The 23007-nt window shown below is 39.4% G+C and overlaps 1 protein-coding gene across 3 annotated transcripts in view; it reads left to right on the top strand.

The window, feature by feature from the left end:
- The window catches only part of LOC137653558 (centromere-associated protein E-like), an 892913-nt gene that overhangs the window by 501869 nt on the left and 368037 nt on the right, over positions 1 to 23007 (top strand). For all 3 annotated transcript variants that reach the window (XM_068387057.1, XM_068387056.1, XM_068387055.1), the window contains exons 21-23: positions 148 to 271; positions 1310 to 1458; positions 18842 to 18941. In XM_068387057.1, coding sequence (XP_068243158.1) covers positions 148 to 271; positions 1310 to 1458; positions 18842 to 18941 — 373 coding nt within the window. The remainder of the gene's footprint in view (positions 1 to 147; positions 272 to 1309; positions 1459 to 18841; positions 18942 to 23007) is intronic.

Genomic DNA, 23007 nt, shown 5'->3' with positions numbered 1-23007 from the left:
AGGCAGGAAGCAATGTAGTTGTGTCCAAAGGAATCTAAAAAAAAGTAGTTCTATCTACAATATGGTCCTAAAGAATGACTTTTAGAATAGTTGGAATTATTTTTAGTTTTGTGACTGTGTTCTGAAAGTAAAACAATTATTTTCCAGCAACCCAGATTTCAAAGGTTTTGTGGACATCCTATGTGAAGAGGCTTGCGTTTTTACCTACCATACTTCTTGTTGGGAAGGTTTTAAAAGGAGTGAGGAATACGCTGGAAATAATTCAGACAAGGTGGGTGGTGTATTTGTAATGCAGGGTATGGGTGTCAGCTTTTAAACTGTATTGTAGCAGAATAATTCAAGTATCCTAATTAATAATAAACATTAATAATTTCAATATTTACCCTTGGCTCATATTGCTAATATCTTGAAGCAAGAGCTTCTAGATTGATTGATTGATTGATTTGAAGTTCTCTAGCATCCTGACCTCAAAATGAAAATTACTTTAACAATTCAATCCCCCAATCACCGTAAGGCTAGATTTTAACTGCTAATGTGAACACTGAATCATTCTTGTAGTAACATAAAAGCCTTTTAGAATCTTAAGGCAAAATTATTGAAACTATGATCCATAAAATCTATGGGGGTGGGGGGGGGACACAAGTGTCACTCGTCTTTGGCAGCAGCATGTATGACTGAGCTTCACTTTTAAAGGAGTCACTCCCCTTACAAGTAACTCTTTTGAGAATAACATATCCCATATACTGAAGTGAATAAATGGACTCAAAAAGACATTAACGGTCATGAAAAAAATATAGAAATTTATTTTGTTAAGAAATATCAAAGATTTTAAATCATTAATGTAAATTTAGATTTTCCTCAAAACACGATGTTTGTTATTTGTAGAATGATTGTTCCCTTCCCATGTTCATTGACACTCTTCACCTTCAGTTTCATCAAAATTTACTTGGAATAGATACATACTGGTAGGCAATGGTGCTGATTGCTTGGTGGGAAAGTTTTTCGTCCAGTGATAGAAGTTTGATGAAATATAGATTTTGGGGCTATGGAAGTGTTAGGTATATGACTGATAAATGAGCATGTATGAACCTTCTATGGCTACTGTTTAGCAATTGAACAATTGACTAGAAGAGGTAATGTTGGTGATTAATATATAAATAGTGAATCATGCCTATGCATGTTGAATAAGTTTGTATTTATGAAAATTGATGGGGTACATTTGGTATAAGATTCTTATTTTCTATGCATATTTTAAAATATCAAAATGATTTTGCATGAACTTATTTCAAGCTCTTCATTTTTTTTACAGGATTTCATGGGTTCAAAATGTTTTGCACCAGATTGTGCTGGCAAAATTAACGGAATATTAATCTATGATGAAACCAGTACCTTGAGGCAGGAAATAGGTGCAAATACAAGAAGCAAACACAATTTTGGTGCCAAACAAAAAAAGAAAAAGTAAGCATATTTTATACTATTTTAGAGTTTTCTTGTTCTTTTTCTTATATCAGGAATTATTGTTTGTTGGTTTAATTAGAATGACATCAGTTAGTACCTTCTGTTAGTTTATTTTATATTTGTTATTTAGTATTTCAAAAATTCTTTTTAGTTTCCCACAATTTAAATTTGTTTCAAAATAAACCGATTAGTATTTAAATTAAATTTATTTTGCACTCTTCACTCTTTGCACCTCTCCTCTTTATAAATGAGAATTTCCAGTCTGAGGTAGCAAAGAGCCTATTAATTATATATATAGCACATTGACGGGAAATTTTGCCATTTTTTCATATTCTTGCCAATTATTTTTGGTATATCTAATTAATTTCCTGTTTTCTGTAGTCATATTTTGTCCAGTGGTTATGTGGGGTTTCACCAATGTTCTTTTTCCTTTAAGGTTAATTAGCAAAACAAAAGTATTAAATGTTTTTTTTTTTTTTTTAATTTTTTTTTTTTTTTTTTTTTTTTTTTGTTAACATGGCACAATAATGCTTTTTTATATAGTTGTAACCTATGTTTTCTGTTTTGCAGTATTTTCAGTATTTACTTGATTCTAGAAAGTAATATTAAATAATGATCTTTATACTAATTATGAGCAACCTACTGTTTAACTCCTTTACAATTGTTTAGTAGAAGCATCTGCCATCGTTACATATCCAACTCATATAATCCTTTCTGTATTTTTTATTTCACTTGGTGTTGGTAAACCAGGGATGTTTTAGTCATGGATATATTCTCCTTTTACATAAAGTATCTAGTATAAAATATTTGCATTATGTATTCTGTCTTCTCATGTTTTTAATTTGCCAGTCTCTAATATTTGGCTTAATGTTTTTTTAGTAACTTTGCTGGGTAATGAAGTTTTTCTAAAAAGGAAAAACTATTTCAATACCATTGGCCTGGTAGATTTTGCCCAAATAAGAAACTATAATTTAGAAATATTACGGAACTTCAAATTTTATCTTAACATTATTATTTGATTGCCAAAAGTTTGAAGTATTGATGATTGACAGTCCTTCCATTTTAATTGTTGCTTAGGTAAAAAAAAATTGCTTATAAATCTTTGATATTCATATTAAAAACTTTGTATATTTTAAACTTGCAATTTGAGTTTCTCTCATTTTTAGCAATATTTGGCTTAGAGGGAGCATAACAAAGTTGTGATGGATAGCCTTACAAACCTTATATATATATTTGGTTAGATAGTGGTGACTTGAGTTGTACAGTAGTCCTGTGGACCAGTTCAGTTCTAACCCTTGCCTGCTTGAAAGCATACTATGAGTGTGGTTCAGGACTTGGAAGCATGATGAGCATTCCTTGATGCTTGGAAGCATGATGAATGCAGCTCTGTACTCAGAAGCACTAGGCTTGAAAGCACGTGGAGTGGCGCTTGGTACTTGGTAGCAGATATAGCTCTGCTTAGTGCTCTGAAGCACAAGGGAGTACAGCTCATTGCTCAGGAGCACACTAAGTGCTGCTTGGTGTTCTAAAGCATGTTGGGAGAACACTCACAGACTTGTGAATAACCTCCCGCTCATGCAAATGTTGGGACATGCCCTCTTTTTTTCTTTGCTCCCTCAGTGCCACTGAAGGGAAAGGACAAAGCTGGTCCTTTAGTAACCAGAAGGAAAATAATAAAAGACCAGAGATTGGTCCCCCCCTGAATGTTAATGGTAATTGTTCTTGAAAGGAATTACTTACCTGCAGCTGGTATGACAATGACACCCATTATTCCGAGTACCATCTATCCCTTCTGGAGCAAGAGGATGGATTATAATGCCATTGTATCTTTAACCTCTGCATTGTTCTGTGGTGGTGCTAAGTCAAAGTAGGACCACTCACCTGGAACCAGTGAAAACATCGGTGACTGTCCTAGAAAGTACTGATCGATGAGTGAGTTCTGTTAGTAGCTCAAGTAGGTAATGATTGACACTATCCTTAGCCTACCGTATGTGTTGGTGATCAGTCCAGGTGGGACTGCTCACTTGGGACAATTGTAAAGAGTGTTAATTGTCACACCAGGCTCATGATCTGCCAACTGCCCCAGAAAGTACTGGTTGGTGTTGGTAAGTGATCTCTGTCTCGACTTAAGGAGGTAGCGTGATCAATATCCATATCAGTGTGCTGTGAAGTGCGACAGATCGTGAAGAGAATTATATGAAATTTAGAAGTAGTTTATGTAGTGTTATAGATGATTTAGGAATTTATTGTAGAAAGGATGTAAAAAGTACAAGTTTTTATAGTATTTTACAATACCCCCGTTGAAAGGGTTTTTTGGTTTGGGTATTCTGGAACAAATTATTTAAAGACATGGATCTCTGCAGGTATAATTACAGGGTAGACACCAGACAGAGGTTATCATCTTCTGATTTTACTGCTGTAATATAAAGCAAATCCTGTCTCTGAAGAGGCTTTTTGTATTTAGCTGTAAACAGAAGACTTTGTGTCAGGATTAAGAGATGACCAGGAATGATGGTAGTAAACTCCTGATATGCATGAGCTCACTGACTCTTGCTTCTGGTGCTAAAGGTATCATTAATATAGTTTTTTGTAGTGATTCTGCAAGGAAGATGGATAAGATATCTAAACTTGCCAAAAACACAAGCACCCTATCCGGAGACGAAGATACTTTTTATGATTAGTGAAGATGGTGGATGTAAATGAAAAAACTGGGTAAGCTTATCAAACATGTTGGAGTTTAATCCACACCTAAAGCCTGTTTGAGAGGTTTGTCAATGCCAATTTATATGACAAAATTATTAATGGCTTAACCTTCCAATCCTTATAGAGTTGAAACAAAAGTAAAGATAAAGCCGGAGTTATGTGACATAGCAAATTATTCCTCAGAAAGGCCATCCATGCCTTCCTCATTGAATTGTATTGTTTAGTGGATGAAGACCTCTTTCTGAACAGAAAATATTTCATGTGGTGAGCTTATAAATTCATACCATAAATACAGTAGAGAAAATCCAAGCATCAAAGTTCTAGGTCAGATAGTAGGAAGCAAAGATAATTCGACTCCCTACTTTCTGTTACATCTGTGCTGAACAAATGATGCCTAGTAGGGAATACCACAGGCTGTTCGGGCAAAATGGAACTACGAGCACAGCTGTCCCTGAAAAGTCCTGAAATATATTCAAATTGATAACCATCTGTTCCAATCTAGATTCAAAGCATCCCTTGCCACTGCCTTAGAATCCATATTCAGAACTAAATCTTGGATCTGTAGGAAAGAGTTTGATCCAAAGTCCATTCTATATACATGAATATCTATCTGGATAGGGTGTTAGCTACTACATTGAGAGACCCGGGAGAGGAACAACCTCCTCTCCTAAATGAGCTTCATAATGGAATGAGTCACTGCATTGAGAATTCTTAAGCAGGATTTCCCTCATCCTGAGGCAACAGACTGCTGTTTGGATGCCTATGAAAATCTTTATAAGAGTTCCCTCTTGGGTTCAAGTCTCTTTAGCGTCAGGAAAACCATTAACAGCTCCAACACATTTATGTGAAATGCTGTGAACCTCCCCAACCTAACCAGAATTTGTTTGTGTGAAGGATCTTGGAAATCGGGGAAGGGCCCAATGGAAAGGGCATTTGATGTGGTCCATGGCCTGAGAACTTTTTTTGCAATGTCTTAGCAACTGAGCCAGAATGTCTCACCCATTTTTCCGAATAGCTTTTCTCCACACCCATTTGAGGTCTTTCAGCCTTGTCTTTAACACTTAGTCGACTAATGAGGCAAACTTAAGAAAGCCTAAGACCTTTTCCAGTTGCCATTTGGAGAAAGGGCTTGAAGGAAAGAAAGAATTTGACCTTGCTTAGAATATTATGCTGAGATGCTTTTGGTAGGCTCAGGATAGCCTTTTAAGAAATTCCATTGAAGACCTAGCTATGGAAATATTCCTATTGAGACAAGTTTTGATATTTTCAAGTTGATCAAGAAATCTAGGCATTTATCTAAATAGCCGATAGAGGACCTGAACTCCATGCAACTTTAGGAGTTTGATTACTGATTTTGCTAGTTGGAGACACTCTAACTGCAATATTGAGGCCAAAAGGTATACAACCCTCCCAAGCCGAAACCCCAGGTAATGTCGGAAGTAGGAGAAATAGATAGGGATGTGATATAAGCATCTCTTTGATCTATAATGCAGGTCAAAACTCCTCGGTGTAGTAATTGGCGGACATGGATGTTGATCGTCATATGGATTGTGTTGCATCTGATTGGATTGTTGAGATGAGTTAGGTTGAGGATTACTCTTCTCTAGATGGAACATTTCTTTGGTATGCTGAATAGTGTGGGCTGTAATTTTAAGAACCTGCATTATTCTATAATTCCCTTTTTCAGCATTTTACTCATAAAGGAGTTGAGGCCCAGGGTTCTGGTCTGAGAAAATCAGTGCTTTGGAGGTGGCTTTAAAATCCATTACCAGCCTAGGCCTTCTGAGACTATGCTCTGTCCCCAAGGAGAAAAGATTCAATATTCTTGGAAATGATGGCAGTGGCCCACAACCTGAAGCCTTTCATTGATGAGGTCCTTTGCTTCTATGAGAATGACCAGCACCTCTATTTTACTTTGAGTGTTTTTAGCTACCTCCTCTTGTGAATATATCCTGAAGTATAAGGGATTCTAGAATCTGCCTGAGCTGCCTCTACTCCTCTTGAAGACGAGGAAACTCAAGTGAATAATGAGATTTGGGATAGGTTGATGGGACTGGTCTCTTTGTTAATTGCATCTGAGATTGCTGCTGGTTTCCAAGGAAAATCGCCTCATCACTGAACTTTTTTCAGTATATGGATTTTGAGCGTCTTCGCTCATACACTGGATGGAAGTCATCCAGAGTGTTCTACAAGCATTATGCGAAGCAAGTGCATGAACTCAAGTGATACGTGATGGCGGCAGGTAGTGTACTAAAACCTGTCGTCTAGTGTTGCGATGAACAGTGAATTGATTGGGACCATCAATTATACGGGTGAAGGTGTTTACACCTCTCAGTGCAATACTTTTGAAGTGAGTGTCACCAGGGTGACACTAAGGACTGTTCTATCTAGTTGAGGTGAAGAAACATATAAATAGCACTTGTGCCATGTGTACTTACACAGTGTGAATAGGCATTCAACATCACAGAAATTCATATTAGAAAATTTATCAAATTTTCAGATTTATGGTGGTATTAATAAGCTTTCCCTTTCAGGTGAAAACAAAAATTTTCTGTGTATTGATTGTTTGATATGTTTCTTATTACATACATTTACATTTCTGGGTCGACCTGTGACGCCCGGTGAAAAAGGTGAAAAAGGTTCTTCTTGTCACTTCTCTGATATAAATAACTTCCAAATATACCAGAGAAAGTTGAAGCATGGAATGCAGAGGTTACTACCCTCGCGCGAGCACCCTTAGGGCGTCGTGTATAAAGATAGGGCGTGTGAAAACCACTATTCACAGGTCGTCTTCCATTTAGATAATTCCTTCGCCAAAAAGGGATGAGCCGCTACAGCAGCACTAACCAAACCAACCTGAACCACTCCACCGACGCCCGACTTGAGCGGCATCTACTCATCCTTCTTTTTGGACTCGTGTGCGATGCTGCCTTTGTTTTTTGTGTGCGCTTTTTTGCCCTAATTTTGGATTACTTCGCCATGGCTGAAGCTTTCCTTCCTCCTGCACCAATGTTAAGTACCATAGTTTGTTTTGGCATTATTTATTTGCCCGGGCTCTACGCCCTTTTTGCGTTTTACGTGTTTTTAGTGCGCTCGGCTTGATGCCGTGTCCGTGTCTTCTACGCATTCACCCATACGCTTGTTTACATGCCTTCGGGCATTTCATTTTCTTGCTAGGTTCTGTTTTTAATCTTATGATTAGATTGTTGGCCTTGTGCCTTAGTTTTAGAACATATTTTACTATTAGGTACTTATTTTGTCGCTTCCGAGTCCGTGTTGTGCATTAACGAAGAATAGCGTTCGGCGTTTTATTACAGTTTAGTTTCCTACCATAGGTAGGCTCACCGTTCTACAGACCTCTCACTGACGTTAATTTTTTTCCCCTCTTACTGAAGGGTTTACGTATATCGTACTTTTCATTCAGTTCGGAATTGCACGTCAATTCTATTCTAGATTTCCGTTATTAGAGAGTGTTTATTTATTTTTACCCTTTCGCTATTCTTCGCTAGCTTTTTAAGTTCTATGTATCACTACGGACAGATTGTATTACTTAGTTTAAGGTTTATGTTCTTACTAGATAGGGCTTAGTAACCTTAAGAGTGAGAGAGGCTGGAGTTTTTCCACTTATCAGTTCACATTACTGTTCGGAATATTTTCCTCTCAGTAGCCAGTTTCTCCCCCTCTCTCTCCTCGTAGGTTACGGGGTTTGATCTATTAGGCTAGTGTTATTATTTTCGTTGAGCCCTGTCGTGTAGAGTCACCCTATTCTAGGTTAGTATCTTTGGCCTGCTCTCGAGCCTGGGCTTTTTGGGTTTGGACCTCATTACTCCGGAACTCCGCTATGGTTTTCCGTTACATTCTTGAGCTGGGAACTCATTACTTTCCTATTACTCCGGTGCTCCCCTTCGACTGGGAACCTCTCCCCTCGATGGCCATCAGCACCTTTGACTCTGGGCTACGGCCCTTCACATGACAAAACCATTTCCATCATATTTCTCTGCTAACCCCCCCCCCCCCACCCCCCACCCCCCTTATAACTCCGGTAGGCACCTACCGGAGATTGATACCGGAGATCTCGTTTTAGGGCCTCATTCTCTCATCGGAACTCCGACGCACTACGGAGCTTCCATTATTACGACACTATGCCTAAGATTATCTATCCATCTGTAATTACTGGGTAACTCCTGTGCCTTATGACCCCGGCGCCCTACGGAGCATTACAATTCATGTCACTATGCCTTTTGTTGTATTCCTACAGTAGTTACTTAGGAGCTCCGGTTCCCTTTAATTTCCCGAACCTTCTAACACACATTCTAGAGACTCCCTTGGCCTTCACTCTGTTAGTGTTATGCATGCCGACCTCTCTCTTTCCTTTTAGGTTAAGTTCGAGTGGTTATGAGAGTCAATGTACTTATATGTTCTCCTTTTTATATTAGAGAAAGTGCGCTGTTCCGCCAAGGGGTGCTCGGCGACGTTCACGGATCCGGTGGGCTACGATGTCTGCCGGTCCCACGCTCACTGCGCTATCTCCTTCGCCCGGGAAGCAGGCCAGACCCCTTACATGATCTGGTTTCCAGAGTCCTGTTCGCTCTGCTTTGAGCTAGCATCCATCCTCCTCAATGAGGGAAGAATTTTCGACTTTACCATTCATATCCTTATTATTTTGGTTTTGGATTTTATGCAATCATGGACGATTATAATTTTAATAAAAGTTATCCTATCCTGACTCTGTTTCTTCCCCCATTCCTTTCTAGTTCGTTCTAACTTTTCCTCCTCTTTCAGGCTGACGAGGAGTCCCTCCGGACGGCGAGAACCAGCCTCCGGACTTGGGTTTCGGGGTTTGGCAGGAACGCCCCCCCAAGGATGCCCTTATATGCTGGAAGCGGACATGGCCTCCCGACTCTTTCCTGGTTCTCCCTCGGCCGCCGTCCCGACCGAACTGGCTACACCACTCCTCGAGGCGATACGTTCAGCCCTACCACCTTCAGAGGAGCATCAACTCTCCGGCGACGTTTCTGCGCTGGATATTCACCACGAACCGATGGATGAGCAGGTAAGTGGTGTAGAGGATTTGGCAGAATCTCTTCTCTCTCCTACTCCCTCTTCTTTCTCTTCCTTCCTGGGCTTTGAAAAGCCCTCGGCTTCATCTTGGGAGGGATCTCTATCGGTCCGTCCCAAGGTTAAGCCGCTAAAGAAACCCAAAGGCAAACCCATTACTTCAGCTACGCCTCTAGCCTTGTCCCCGGTCCCCGGACCTTCCACAGCCATTGACATCCCAGTAATGTCAAAATCCCCTCCTCCTTCTAAAGGACAGAGGGGCAAATCCGCTAGAGCCAAGGCTTTGGCTGCGGTTAGCCTACCTGACCCCTATCCGGCTAATCTTGTATCTATGGTACAGGATATGGTAGAGACAAGGCTTGAGAAACACTCAGCCGTTATGACTGAACTTAAGGACATGGTTGCTAGCCTTCTCCGCTCCGGTGCTCAACCAGCTCTGCCCGTAGGCCCTGACACCTCGAAGCTGCCGCCGTTCGATAAGAACAACCCTTAGCGGTTTGCTCGACATGCTCCCTACCTCAATGGCACCTTGACTCTCAAGGGATTAGGTACCCGGCCCTTGGAGGACCTGGAGCTCTATCCCCCAGACCTTCAGTTCCCCTTTAACGGGTTCATTCGCCTGAGAGAACACGCGCTCATCAGGATGGATAAGGTGCCGAAAGAAACGGTCATCTTTCCTAAGGAGCAATCCCAAGCTGTCTGGGCTCGTACTCTTGCGGAATGGGGTTGCTGTAACTCAAAGCTAACCCCTCATAAAGGGTCTTTTACCTCGCCTCCGACGGTTCCCGCTCCTCTTACTGACAAAGTAGCAGAGTTAACCGTCCAAGCCCTTAATGATGGCCTCCCTATGCTGACTCTTAAGGAGACGGACCCCACTTCTCTCCTTATGCCAGCTCCGAGCGACTTTTGGCATGAGGCACCGACGACCTTCACAGTGGGTAAACTCGACCCAGACTGTGCCTCCTCCCTCTTTTCAGAGAGACTCCCCAAACTCCCGGATCACTTGCGGAAAACGGAGTTTGAAACCAGGAATAGGCTAGCGAGATCCCTTAACTCACTGGCTTCCTCTGAGTTAATAGCCTCCCTGTATAATGACGAACCGATCTTTCGGGTTCTGGCAAAAAGTCTCCTGCAGACTTTTCAAATAGACCTCCATGATTTTTGGACTGCAAGGACGAACTGCAGACAACATGTCCTGGCGGAGGCTTCTATTAGGCACGAGCCTAATAGGCTTATTACCTCTTCCTGTTGGGGTAAATCCCTTTTCCCACAGGAGGAAGTTGATAAAGTCCTCCAGGATGCGGCCAGAGCCAACCAAAATCTACAAGTCAGGTGGGGCCTCACTAACACTCGTTATGAGGCAGCCCTTCACTAAGAAGAAACAGAGATATTATTCTCCGTATAAATCTGGCCGTGGCCAACATCGGCAATCTCCAGGCCCTCAGACTTCTACCCCGTCCATCTCCAAGTCCACTCCTCCTAAACAAATCGTCTTTGTTCCGGCTCCCCAAGGCACTCAACCGGCCCCTATGGCCACGTGGATGACCTCCCCTGCTTTCAACCAAGCCTTTGAAGCCTCTGGTTCCTTTCGAGGATACCCTAGGCAACCCGGAAGCAACAGGGCCAGAGGTCAGTTCCGTCAACGAGGCGGACCTAGAACCAGGGGTTCCCGAGGAGGTAGAAGGACGAAATTTAACCCCACTCAATGAGACGGATCAGGTAGGAGGGAGACTATACCGGTTTCGGGACCAATGGACCTTCAGTCCTTGGGCCCACAGCATTGTCTCCAAAGGTCTAGGCTGGATATGGTCGCAAGGTTCTCCACCTCCGACAGTAACCTTCTTTCAGAAGCCCACTCCAGTTCTGGAAGAATATACGAAAGATCTCCTAAAGAAGAAGGCCATAAAGAGAATACGGACATTGAAATTTCAAGGACGCCTGTTCACGGTTCCAAAAAAGAATTCGACTTCTCTGAGAGTAGTTCTGGACCTGTCCAAACTGAATTCTTACATTCTCTGCGACAGATTCCGTATGCTGACTGTCTCTCAGGTACGGACCTTACTTCCCCGTGGGGCCGTCACCACCTCTATCGATCTTACCGACGCCTATTATCACGTCCCAGTAGCAAGGAACTTCTCTCCCTACCTCGGCTTCCGCCTGGGCAAGAAGTCCTACGCCTTCAAAGTGATGCCATTCGGACTCAACATCGCCCCCAGGATATTCACAAAACTAGGGGAGACGGTGTTAGAACAGCTCCGGAGCCAGGCAATTATGCTGATAGCTTATCTGGACGACTGGCTCATTTGGGCAAAAACAGTTCAGGAATGCCACAAAGCTACGACCAAAGTGGTTCAGTTCCTACACAAGTTGGGCTTTCAGGTCAACCTAAAGAAATCACACCTACAACCAGCAAGTCAATTTGAATGGTTAGGTATTCACTGGGACCTCACAAATCACAAACTATCTCTTCCTCCCAAAAAGGTCAAAGAGATAGCGTCAAAGACAAAACGGTTCATCAAAAACAAACAGGTGTCAAGGCGAGCCTTGGAAAGAATTCTCGGCCTACTCCAATTCGCCTCAGTAACAGACGTCTTATTAAAAGCCAAACTCAAAGACATCAACCGAGTTTGGAGGAAGAGAGCTACAACCCGCCTGAGGGACAAAATCTCAACGATCCCCTCAATATTGATACGGAGACTCCGGCCATGGTCAAAACCAGAGAATCTATCCAAATTAGTTCCTCTGCAATTTCCCCCTCCTCAGGTGACGATTCACACAGACACGTCTCTGAGTGGCTGAGGGGGTTACTCACAACAACAGATGTTTCAGGGCTCCTGGTCCCCCACTATGAAACAATTCCACATCATGTTGGAAGCCATGACAGTCTTTCTAACCTTAAGACGGTTATCCCATCCGAAGACCACTCACGTCAGGATAGTGTCGGACAGGTCAGCAGTGGTACACTGCATAAACAGAGGCGGATCGAAGTCTCCCAATCTGAATCAGATCCTGATAATGATCTTCACCTTGGCAACAGAGAAAAACTGGTTCCTGTCAGCCACACATCTGGCAGGAGTCCAGAACGTTATAGCGGACGCCTTATCCAGGACAAAACCACTGGAATCGGAATGGTCCCTAGACATCAATTCCTTCCGGTGGATATCCAGAATAGTTCCAGGTCTCTAAGTAGACTTATTTGCGACACATCTCAACCGCAAGCTTCCCTGCTATGTAGCCCCCAACCTGGACCCTCAGGCTTATGCCACAGACGCATTAACCCTAGACTGGAATCGTTGGAAGAAGATTTACCTATTCCCTCCGGTGAATCTTTCTAATGAAAGTCTTACCCAAACTCCGCTCATTCAAAGGAGCGGTGGCCCTGGTGACTCCCAACTGGCCAAAGAGCAACTGGTTTCCGCTCCTTCTAGAGCTGAAGCTTCGCCCCTTCTGGATTCCACACCCCAAGTTGACACAAGTTGTCCAAGCTCAGACTGTGTCAGATTCCTCAAGGATAGCACAAACCCTAACTTTGTGGATTTCATGGAATTTGCTGCCCACAAGGATGCAAATATTGATCCGGACAATGTTCTCTTTATTGAATCGGACAAACGAGACTCAACGCTCAGGCAATATGATTCGGCTGTCAAGAAATTAGCAGAATTTCTAAAGAGTTCAAACGTCACCCGTATGACTTCTAACTTGGCCATTTTGTTCTTTAGGTTCTTGTTTGATAAGGGCCTGGCCGCTAGTACTATTACTACAATTAAATCAGCCCTGAAAAAGATTTTTCAAGTGGGCTTCCATATTAATTTAGCGGATTCGTATTTTTCTTCCATTCCAAAAGCCTGTGCTAGGCTTAGGCCTTCTGTTCATCCACAGAAGGTCTCATGGTTTCTAAACGATGTCTTAAAACTAGCATCAGACACCGATAACGAATCATGCTCCTACATTGCTCTTCTTAGGAAGACCCTGTTTCTTACAGCCATGGCCTCCGGTGCCAGAATTTCAGAATTGGCAGCTCTCTCCCGTGATCCTGAAAACCTAGATTTCCTTCCGTCAGGAGAAGTCCTACTCTCTCCAGATAGAGCTTTCCTAGCTAAAAACGAGGACCCACAAAATAGATGGTCCCCTTGGAAAATTATTCCTCTTCCACAGGATGCTTCTCTGTGTCCAGTCGTTACATTTCGGGCCTTTTTAACTTGGACTGTCACACGCTCGTCTGGCCCCTTGTTTGTCAGGGAACAAGGAGGTGCTATTTCCATCCAAGGCATTAGACAGCAAATACTTTACTTTATCAAGCAAGCTAACCCGGAATCCTTTCCACATGCACATGATATCTGGGCAGTAGCAACCTCCATCAACTATTTCCAGAACATGGATTTTGATGACCTCAAAAAGTATACAGGTTGGAAATCCCCTATGGTTTTCAAACGCCACTATTTAAAGAACTTACAGGCCCTTAAATTTCCTACAATTGCTGCTGGGAGTGTCATCTCCCCTGAATAATCCCTTACCTTTCTTCCTTTTTGTCCAACTCTCTTCCTTCTCCCTCCTACCTGCCACTCTCACCACGATGCCTCTCACCTCGGTGGATTAGATTAGCCCCATATCTAGCGTTATGTCATTGCCTTGTTAATGTTGGTTGCTTACCTTTTGAATTGTATATAGCCTTACCCTTAGGTATTCGTGTTGTTTGCCATGTTATTTTATTATTCATATTATGATTATACTGTATTACTTTGCCTTGTGCCATTCATAGCTTTACTACTTTTTATATACTTAAGGCTTTTGAGATTTGTAATGGTTGTATTACATTTCTTTATTTTGTTTATGCAGTATTTCTTTACTATATCCCATTTATGGCATTTTTCTCTTTTTTATACCTAAGGTTTTTGATAATTGTGTTTGTTATATTACGTTCCTTTAATAATATAGTAACCTCCACTTGTACATGACGTTTTTAATTTAACCCTTTTTTGATTTTTATGGGCTTGGAAGGCATTCTCTGGTATATTTTCACCGGGCATCACAGGTCGACCCAGAAAAGGGATTTTGACGAAGGAAAAATCTATTTCTGGGGAGATATCTGTGACGCCCGGTGAAACCCTTCCCTGTTTTTCCCCGTCCCTTTCCTTTCCAAGCCATCTTTCATACAGAAGGATGTGTAGATGGCGCTCAAGTCGGGCGTCGGTGGAGTGGTTCAGGTTGGTTTGGTTAGTGCTGCTGTAGCAGCTTATCCCTTTTTGGCGAAGGAATTATCTAAATGGAAGACGACCTGTGAATAGTGGTTTACACACGCCCTTTCTTTATACATGACGCTCTAAGGGTGCTCACGCGAGGGTAGTAACCTCTGCATTCCATGCTTTAACTTTCTCTGGTATATTTGGAAGTTATTTATATCAGAAAAGTGACAAGTAGAACCTTTTTCACCTTTTTCACCGGGCGTCACAGGTATCTCCCCAGAAATAGATTTTTCCTTCGTCAAAATCCCTTTTATGTTATACCTGTTACTTTATGTTGGTCATTTATTGCCAATAAAATGATCAATATGTATTTGCGTCTTATTTCGCCCTAAAATTGATTTTCAATCAAAATATATCAGAGTTTTATTACCCTTTAATAAACTGCATATATTTACTTATGAGCAATATGTATAGCTAATACCCTTGTTCTTATATGTGATACAAACATTATCTGGTAATGCTTGTTCCAATTCGTTATACATACAGCGAGACCTGTTTGTAGTTGATGCTATGTTTGTTCATATGTTATATGCAAACCTTGAGACTCCTCTCCTACGTCTAGTATGACTCTTCCCTGCAGGGCCCAGGAAGCACTAACATGGTTTATGTTTAGCAGTAATGACGTATAACTGTACAGTGAACCCTCGCTACTTCGCGGTTCGACCATCGCGGATTCACCACTTCGCGGATTTTTTCCATAACCCATATATATACAGTAATATATATATATATATATATATATATATATATATATATATATGTATGCATGTATTTATGTATATATGTAGGTATGTATATGTGTATATATAAATATATATATATACACACGCACACACACACACACACACATATATATATATATATATATATATATATATATATATATATATATATATACACATATATATATATATATATATATATATATATATATATATATATATATATATATATATATATATATATATATATATATATATATATATCTAAAGTAGGAAGATGTGATGTAGTTCTAAGGGAAAAGTATGGGAAATATGTCTGGGTAATAAGCAAAGCTCTACCTCCAGTTTGTTTCTTCATTATGATCAGAGATAAATGTAAACAAAACATTGGTTGCCATTTTTTATCGTGCTTTTTAGCGTGTTTAGGAAATGCATGATATAAAATCACCTTTAATATTTGTGCCTGTTTTAGTTTAGGGTACTGTAGTACATGCATTAAGTGTTCTGTACATTAAAGGGCAGTTTGTTAACAGAACTACGTACAAGGGAAGGTTTTAAAAGTCTGAATATACATGTTGAATAAATAGGTAAATATGGTGTCACTACTTCGCGGATTTTCACCTATCGCGGCCACGACTGGAACCTATCTACCGCGATAAATGAGGGTTCACTGTAACGTCATATGTCTCAATGGTCTGGATGACCAGGGAAAAACTGTCCCAAGGTTAAGGCACTTTGAAAATCCACAGATACAGTACTTTCTAGTAATTCTCTGGTAAGCTTCCATCAGGACGACATGGCTTGAGCCCAAAAAACGGATTTTGAGCGACGCGAAAAATCTATTTTTGAGTGAGATAGCCATGTTGTCCTGATGGACCCTCCCTCCTTTTCTATAGAAAAGCCCTTTGCAGGGTCCCTTCCAAAACTACTATATCTGTAGCACCATGCTCAACGCTACAAGGAGTAGCGCGCTAGCTTGACATACAGCGCCATCTAGATACTCAGTAGTAGTACGGGAGGAAGGGTACCTTGATAATGGCTCCCCTTCTATTTTTGCCACTTTCCCCCTCGAAGCGAAAACACTATTCGGGGTGAAGATTGCTATGTGTCGTATCAAGATATACATCCCCTGATTTATGCGATATCCTTAAGAGAAATTTTAAGGATATTCGCGCCAGGAGTTAGAATTCTGGAGACCTTAAGGTAAATTCTCTGGGAATATCACTGTAGCATATATCCCTTAGAAAGCTACTTATAGGAACCTTCCATCAGGATGACATGGCTATCTTACCCAAAAATAGATTTTTGAGCGAATGTTTTGTAAAAGTACAAAGAAAAACTTTGAATGCCCTTGTCTCAAAACTATACTTATTGACATTCAAATTGTATCTTCTCCCTTAGTTTTGAAGGTATAGCATTTAAATTTAGTATATAACTTAGAAAGACATTATAAAAACAATCAAATAGAGCTCTTTTTCCAATTTTTTTTTCTTAGTTTTCCCTTGATTTATAGGGTATATTTTTTGTATTTTAATGAAAAAATTCATATCTAGCTGCAAAAAAAATTACTTTTAGAAAAAACTCTATTCTATTTGAGGTCTACATCAGATCTATATAGGATAGTAATCCCTAGTCTTAATATTAAGAATCAAGGTAGATAGAATTTGAAAAACCCTAATTTTCAGGATATATCGCCCTGTCGTCGCAAAACTGAAGCTCAGAGGCAAAAATCCTATGCAATTTGGAGATATCGTAAGTTGTGTTATTAAGTGGTATGAATGTCAAAGTCGTGTCCTTATAAAACGGCATTAGCCGGCCAGCCTCTTTAAATCAGTGGATTCTTCAGACGCTTTTGGATATATCCCTAAAAAGTGACTATATTCTTTGAGAAGGGTGAAGTCTCAATTTAGCAACCTCTTCCTCTTACATTCTGAAGACATTTTTACCATTTTGGTTATGAAAGGAGTTTTTTTGGCCAGGCACTGTCGTTCTGACCGCTGAATCATTAAGCAAACTGTGGTCAAGAAGGAAACCTATAGCCTCTGATATTGCCTTAGCCAAAGCTTTTTGGGAAGACTTGTATGGCATCAGGATATCTTTCCGAGTTAGCTGAGGACATTTTTTAAGGGATGAATGTGGAATCTTCATTGTGACTTTTTAAAATTTGATATCACCTGATAGAAGGTCTGCACTCGGTGCCGAGAAATATTTGACTCATGCCAGAAGGCACATCCATTACAGAATTTCTATCCATAGATGAAGTCACCTACAACACCTTTCCCCCTTCACCCAACCCAGAAGACTTGGTTCAGGCGATAAAGCCCCTGCTGAGGATTTTGCATCAGCTCAATGACCCGAATGTTTAGCTACTACAGATTCACAGGTTAGGACGGGAAGGGAGCTAACAGAGGGGGAAAACTCCCAATATTGGTAGCACCTTGACCAGGCTCACCATAGAGTGAGTGGATTGAAGCCTCAATTATCTTTGCAATAACTAAGTTATCAACAGGGAACAGAAGCTCCCTAAATCCAGGTATAATGGTATCCGGCCTTGTGGAAACTGGGTCAAAGCAGACATAGTAGGCTGACCAACCACTAGGATAGTAGCCAAGAGATACCTCCAAGGGTAGACCAAAGTCTTAAAAAATTTATAATTTACAATTTGAAACGGAGATGGGTCCACTACGACTTCTCTCCCAAAACTTCTTACTGGTGAATCTAATGCTGCTAGCCAGACGAGATTCTGGTGTTTATTATTGGGTAAATACTCAGCAGAGTCAGCTACATTGAAAGGAGAAAAGTGGCACTTCACCTCAGGCTTGCTGCAAGGGTATCCTGATCCCATGCGTAATGAATCCACTGCAAGCAGATATTACAGTTGACAGGGTCCCAAACCCTGCCCTTCCTGCAAAACATTGCTGTGATAGCGACGCTGCTCATGACCTCACTTGTGGTTTGTTGAACTTTTGCATTTGTCCTGGATGCAAGTTGGTGTACAAGAAGCATTGTCTCCAGTTATAGTGACAGTTCTCAGCATTGATGCGTCATTTATAACGAGACATTTTCATTATTGGAGGTGTTACCTTGGATACTAAGTCCATGCTTTGCATATTGATACACTGGCCCTAGAACAGGGGTACAACATTTTTTTGCTATTTATGTCTCACTGTATTGGATTTCCTGTTCTAGTTTTTATAGGGAAGTCCTTGGAGACCACAATGTACATCAACCCAAAAGTGTGTTTGTTACAAAAGATCGGTTTTCAGTTGTCAACTTTAACCCTTTGAGATTTTTCATTATGATATTTGCAGTTGTGCAATTTTCAACCCTTGAGAATCTGATGACTGCAAATGAATCTATATATTGAAAATTTTCAGTGAATTCTAATGGTTCTATTGGACTTTTTATTGTTTTTCCCATTTCTGACCTTATTAACAAAAAATACAAGCATTAGCTTCAAAGCAACATTATCCCACAAAAATAAATATCCAGCTTGAAATATAGTTTTAGCAAACAGTTTGAAAAATACTTTTATGCCCATTAGTGGATAATGTATACTGTACTTCGATATAGATGATTTTAGAAGCTCTCCCTTGGATTGTCGAAGGATTATCATGAAAGTTTATGTTTTAATTTGTAAATATTTTTCTTTGACAGGAAGAAAAATAAGTCCAAGCAGACTAAGTCACACGTGGTGAAAGATACCAAAGACTCCATATGTGAAAACATATCTGAAGATTTTGCACATATTGAAAAGGTAATTGTATAGCACTGGCTGCTCTTGTGTGGTTATGAATTACTCTTACTCTATATATGCTTTAATGCTAGTAAATATGCAAATATTCTTATAAAAAATACCAATATTTTTTTGCAAAATTCATCTATCATCCTTGGGAAAAAATCAACTATCAGCCAAAAACTATCTTTAGATAAGGTTTCAGGATCTAGAGATGGTAATTTTTTCATTTAAATTCATGTGGTCTTTATAACGAAATAAGCTATTTCAGTAGTTTCTAAGTATGATTATAAATGATAAGGCAAGCAGTTTTTAAAAGTCCATACATTTTAAACTAGTTGAAGATTTTCCTACTGAACTTGTCCTTGACCATAGAGACATCTTCATATATAATAATTTTCCTTTTTTCCAATTAGAACTTAATGATGTCATAATCATAAAGATTACAGTAGATAGTTTTAATAACAACCTGTAAAACTTATATGTGGCTCTATTCATATAGTTCCTGATGCTCCTGGAGTCACAGTGCAGTCTGACAAAAGTTTTATTGAAGTCTTTTCCAGTTTGACCTTAGTGAAATAATAAATATAACTAAATTATTTTATCACAGCCCCATCTAACTTATAAGGTCCCATAGTCGCAGTCCCTATTGGCCCTGTAGTCACTGTGTAGTCTAACTTACAGAAGTTGTATGGAGGTCTGCTAACAAGTCTTTTCTGGAATTCTCAAACCTGTTTCCTTCATATGATTGCCAGTTTTTTCATCATTCTAAACTAGATCCTTATAACTCCTCTAGGCTTTGGTTATTGCTAACTATAGAAATTAGATGTGTTTAAAACTTCCAATGGAGTTTAGATTCTTAAAAGATTTTGATTTTTAAGACTTGTCCTTACTCGGATATTGATGTGGCTACAAGTAAGAAAATACATGGAATGAGAAGTTCAATCTGATACCCTGAATTATCCTTCTGTGAGTCATACTAATCTAGCAATGTATTTTGATTTAGAAAAGGTGGGAGAAGAATTAATAGGGTATCCAAGGTTCTGTCCCAAAAAGTGATGCAGATGAAACTGAAGATGTCTCATCACAACCTTTTGAGGGAAAGAAATTTTGTCAATGAGGCCATAGTTCTGTCAAGGCTCATCCAAATCTCAAAAGAGCCTTGGAATTCCAAAATTTATTGACGAGAGTAAACATTTAGGACTTGCCCGCGGACGAAGTTGATGATTTCTAATGAAATTGAGCCAAGTAGAGGCAGGAATTAACTAGTCATCTAGGTATGTTAGGACTTTATATCCATAAGTTGTAACTGTTTGTGTGTAGGGTTCATAATTTGTTTGAACATGAGGTGCAGTATTTAGACCAAAACATAGGCGGGTGAATAGGTAAACCTTATACCTGAACATGAACCTCAAACATTTTTTTGTTTCTTGGTTAGAGAGGCACTTCAGAAGCTCAAACTCTGTGCAAAATTTTTCTGTTGAACAAGTTGACATATATCTTGTTTTTAAAGTGAAACTGTATATGAATTACCTATTTTAAAGTTTTTACTAATTTTTAAATATTCATATTTCTGATACTTCTAATGTGTATTTTATCTGTTTTTTCTCTATTTCCCATTCACAATGGGCTGCTTTCCCCGTAAGAGCACTTTGGATTATAGCATCCTACTTTTCCAACTAGGGTTATAGCTAGGCTGGTAATGATAATAATAATAATGGAAGTACAGTAAACTTTAAGTTGTTTCTTGAGAAATCATCCAGTCATCTTATTGAATGGCTGTTAATATTGATGTGGGGATTTCCACTGACAACTTCATTATCTTAAACTTTGATATTTCCTGAACTGAACATAATCTACCTGGCACCTTTGGAACTAGAAAAAGACATTTGTAAAATCCCAGGAAAGGTATTGAAACTTTTTCTATAGCTTTCATTTCCAGTAAAGACTGGACTTGTAATGTAAGAACTGTAAATTTCTCTTGCACATTGACATGGGATAAATATGCAAACCAGTCTTAGTGCAAGTGGGATTAGAGAAATAATTAGAATGGTATATCCATTATATAAAAGTGAAGAGAACAAGGACCCAGATGTAGGAGGTTCCACAATCAGGGAAACAAAAAGATGCCTTGCTCCCTCTCGCTTGTGATGTAGATGGTCAGAGCTTACCACCTCTTACTAGCTCACCATAAAGGCAAGTTTTTTCCTTATAGATAAGATGTCCTTTTTATAAATGAAAAATCGTACTTGGACCCTGGTTACCCTGAAGATCTCTGGATTGAAATTGTTGGTCCAAAAGGCTGAATGTTTAGTTTATCTGACTGTCTGAACTTTTAAATCAGATTGAGATTTGATAAGATTTATCTGAAACCTAGGAAACCACTTGTCCCAGAAGCTTATTATCCAACGAAATTAATCATTAGACTCTGCAATGTTTTTTATCATTGATAAGATTTTACTTGAAAGATAACAGTTGTTCATATTCCTTGAGAATTAATTACATTGTCATGCAATTTTATTTTCCAATCTGAGCATCAGAGTCAGAAATAATCTCATCGATACAATCTATAAATTAGTGTATTCCTTCAAAACAGGATCTGTATACTTATTGGCTACTAATACTACAAAATAATACACAAGTCCTACAAATGAGTATGCAAAGAAACTCATCTGTATTACTCCAGTGTTTTTTCTAAAATAGTGTTAACCCCTGTAGGAAAGAATATAAATGTACCATCAAGAATTTTAGTTTGTTTCATCGGATATTATAGATATATAAGTGAAGACAAAGTGGCCTCTGTCCATCTACAAATCTTGTAACTTAAACCAGATGATAAGCTAACATACATTCAGAATTCAATGGGACACATAAGATTATATGGGAGCTAGAAGCCTTGTTCTTATTGGATTGAGGTGATTCTTTCTTAACGTTTATTGGAAGCTATATAAGGCGTTTAAAGATCAAATAAGAAGTAGAAAACTAAATCTATAGAAAGCCTGATATTAAACTTTTGCACTTCAGGTCGGTTACCTGTATTAAGATAATACTCCCCATACTTTTGCAACAATTTTAAAAGGAAAATCTATATTTGTTTCCTTCTCCAAAACTGTCCGAGGATAAGTAACACCGATCCAAAACAAAATGTTTAGAAGATACACATTCTGATGTGATCTTTTATGTATTAAGACCCGAATGATCGGAAGTACTAGAATCATCAAAGTTTAACCTTGATACTGGAGGAAAAGTATAAATAGGCAAACCTTGATAAATTTTGCAATGGGAAAAGAAGAGTCATACACTTCTCCTTTTACTGAAAGAGAATTTGATTCTGCATTTGCTACGTGTTATGATAGAGCCCCTGGACCCAATGGAATTCCATATGCTTTGATTGAATATGTACCTGTTAATACCAAGTTATTTATTTTAAGCATTACTAACAGAATATGGCATGGTCATAGTTATCTAAGTGTTTGGGAACTAGCCAAAATTTTAGCCTTTTTAAAACCCAAAAAGAATAAGTTTTTAGCTGCAAACTATTGACCAATTGCGTTGACATCTTGTTTATGTATGATCATGAAGAACATGGTCAATGCAAGACTGATGTGGTACCTGGAAAAGAAGGGAATTTTATTACCTATCCAGTGTGGATTTAGAAAAATACACTCAACAATTGATGTGTTAATACAAGTGGAATCCTCTATTTGTGAAGCCTTTGCTTCCAAATAACACCATGATACTGCATGGAGATATGGTATACTGAAAACCATTCATTAATTGGGATTAAGAGGAGAGCTACCACTGTATATTCAGTAATTTCTTTCACATAGATTTTTTTCAAGTGAAAGTGGGGGAAACTCTGTCAGAGGAAATTGCAGGAAGAAGGAGTTACCAAGGTAGTGTGCTGAGTGTAACCCTATTTGCACTAGCCATTAATGGGATATCCTCAGTCATTCCCCAAGATATTCTCTCAATGCTATTTGTAGATGATCTCCCCATATCATTTGCTGGAACTAGAATGGCACTGGTTGAGCAATGGTTGAGAGAAAACGACAACTCTCAATTGACAAAATTATCCAGTGGGCTG

Source organism: Palaemon carinicauda, chromosome 14 (assembly GCF_036898095.1).
Source record: "Palaemon carinicauda isolate YSFRI2023 chromosome 14, ASM3689809v2, whole genome shotgun sequence".
In the NCBI taxonomy this organism is placed as follows: domain Eukaryota; kingdom Metazoa; phylum Arthropoda; class Malacostraca; order Decapoda; family Palaemonidae; genus Palaemon; species Palaemon carinicauda.
This window is presented reverse-complemented; position numbering and strand designations above follow the sequence as displayed.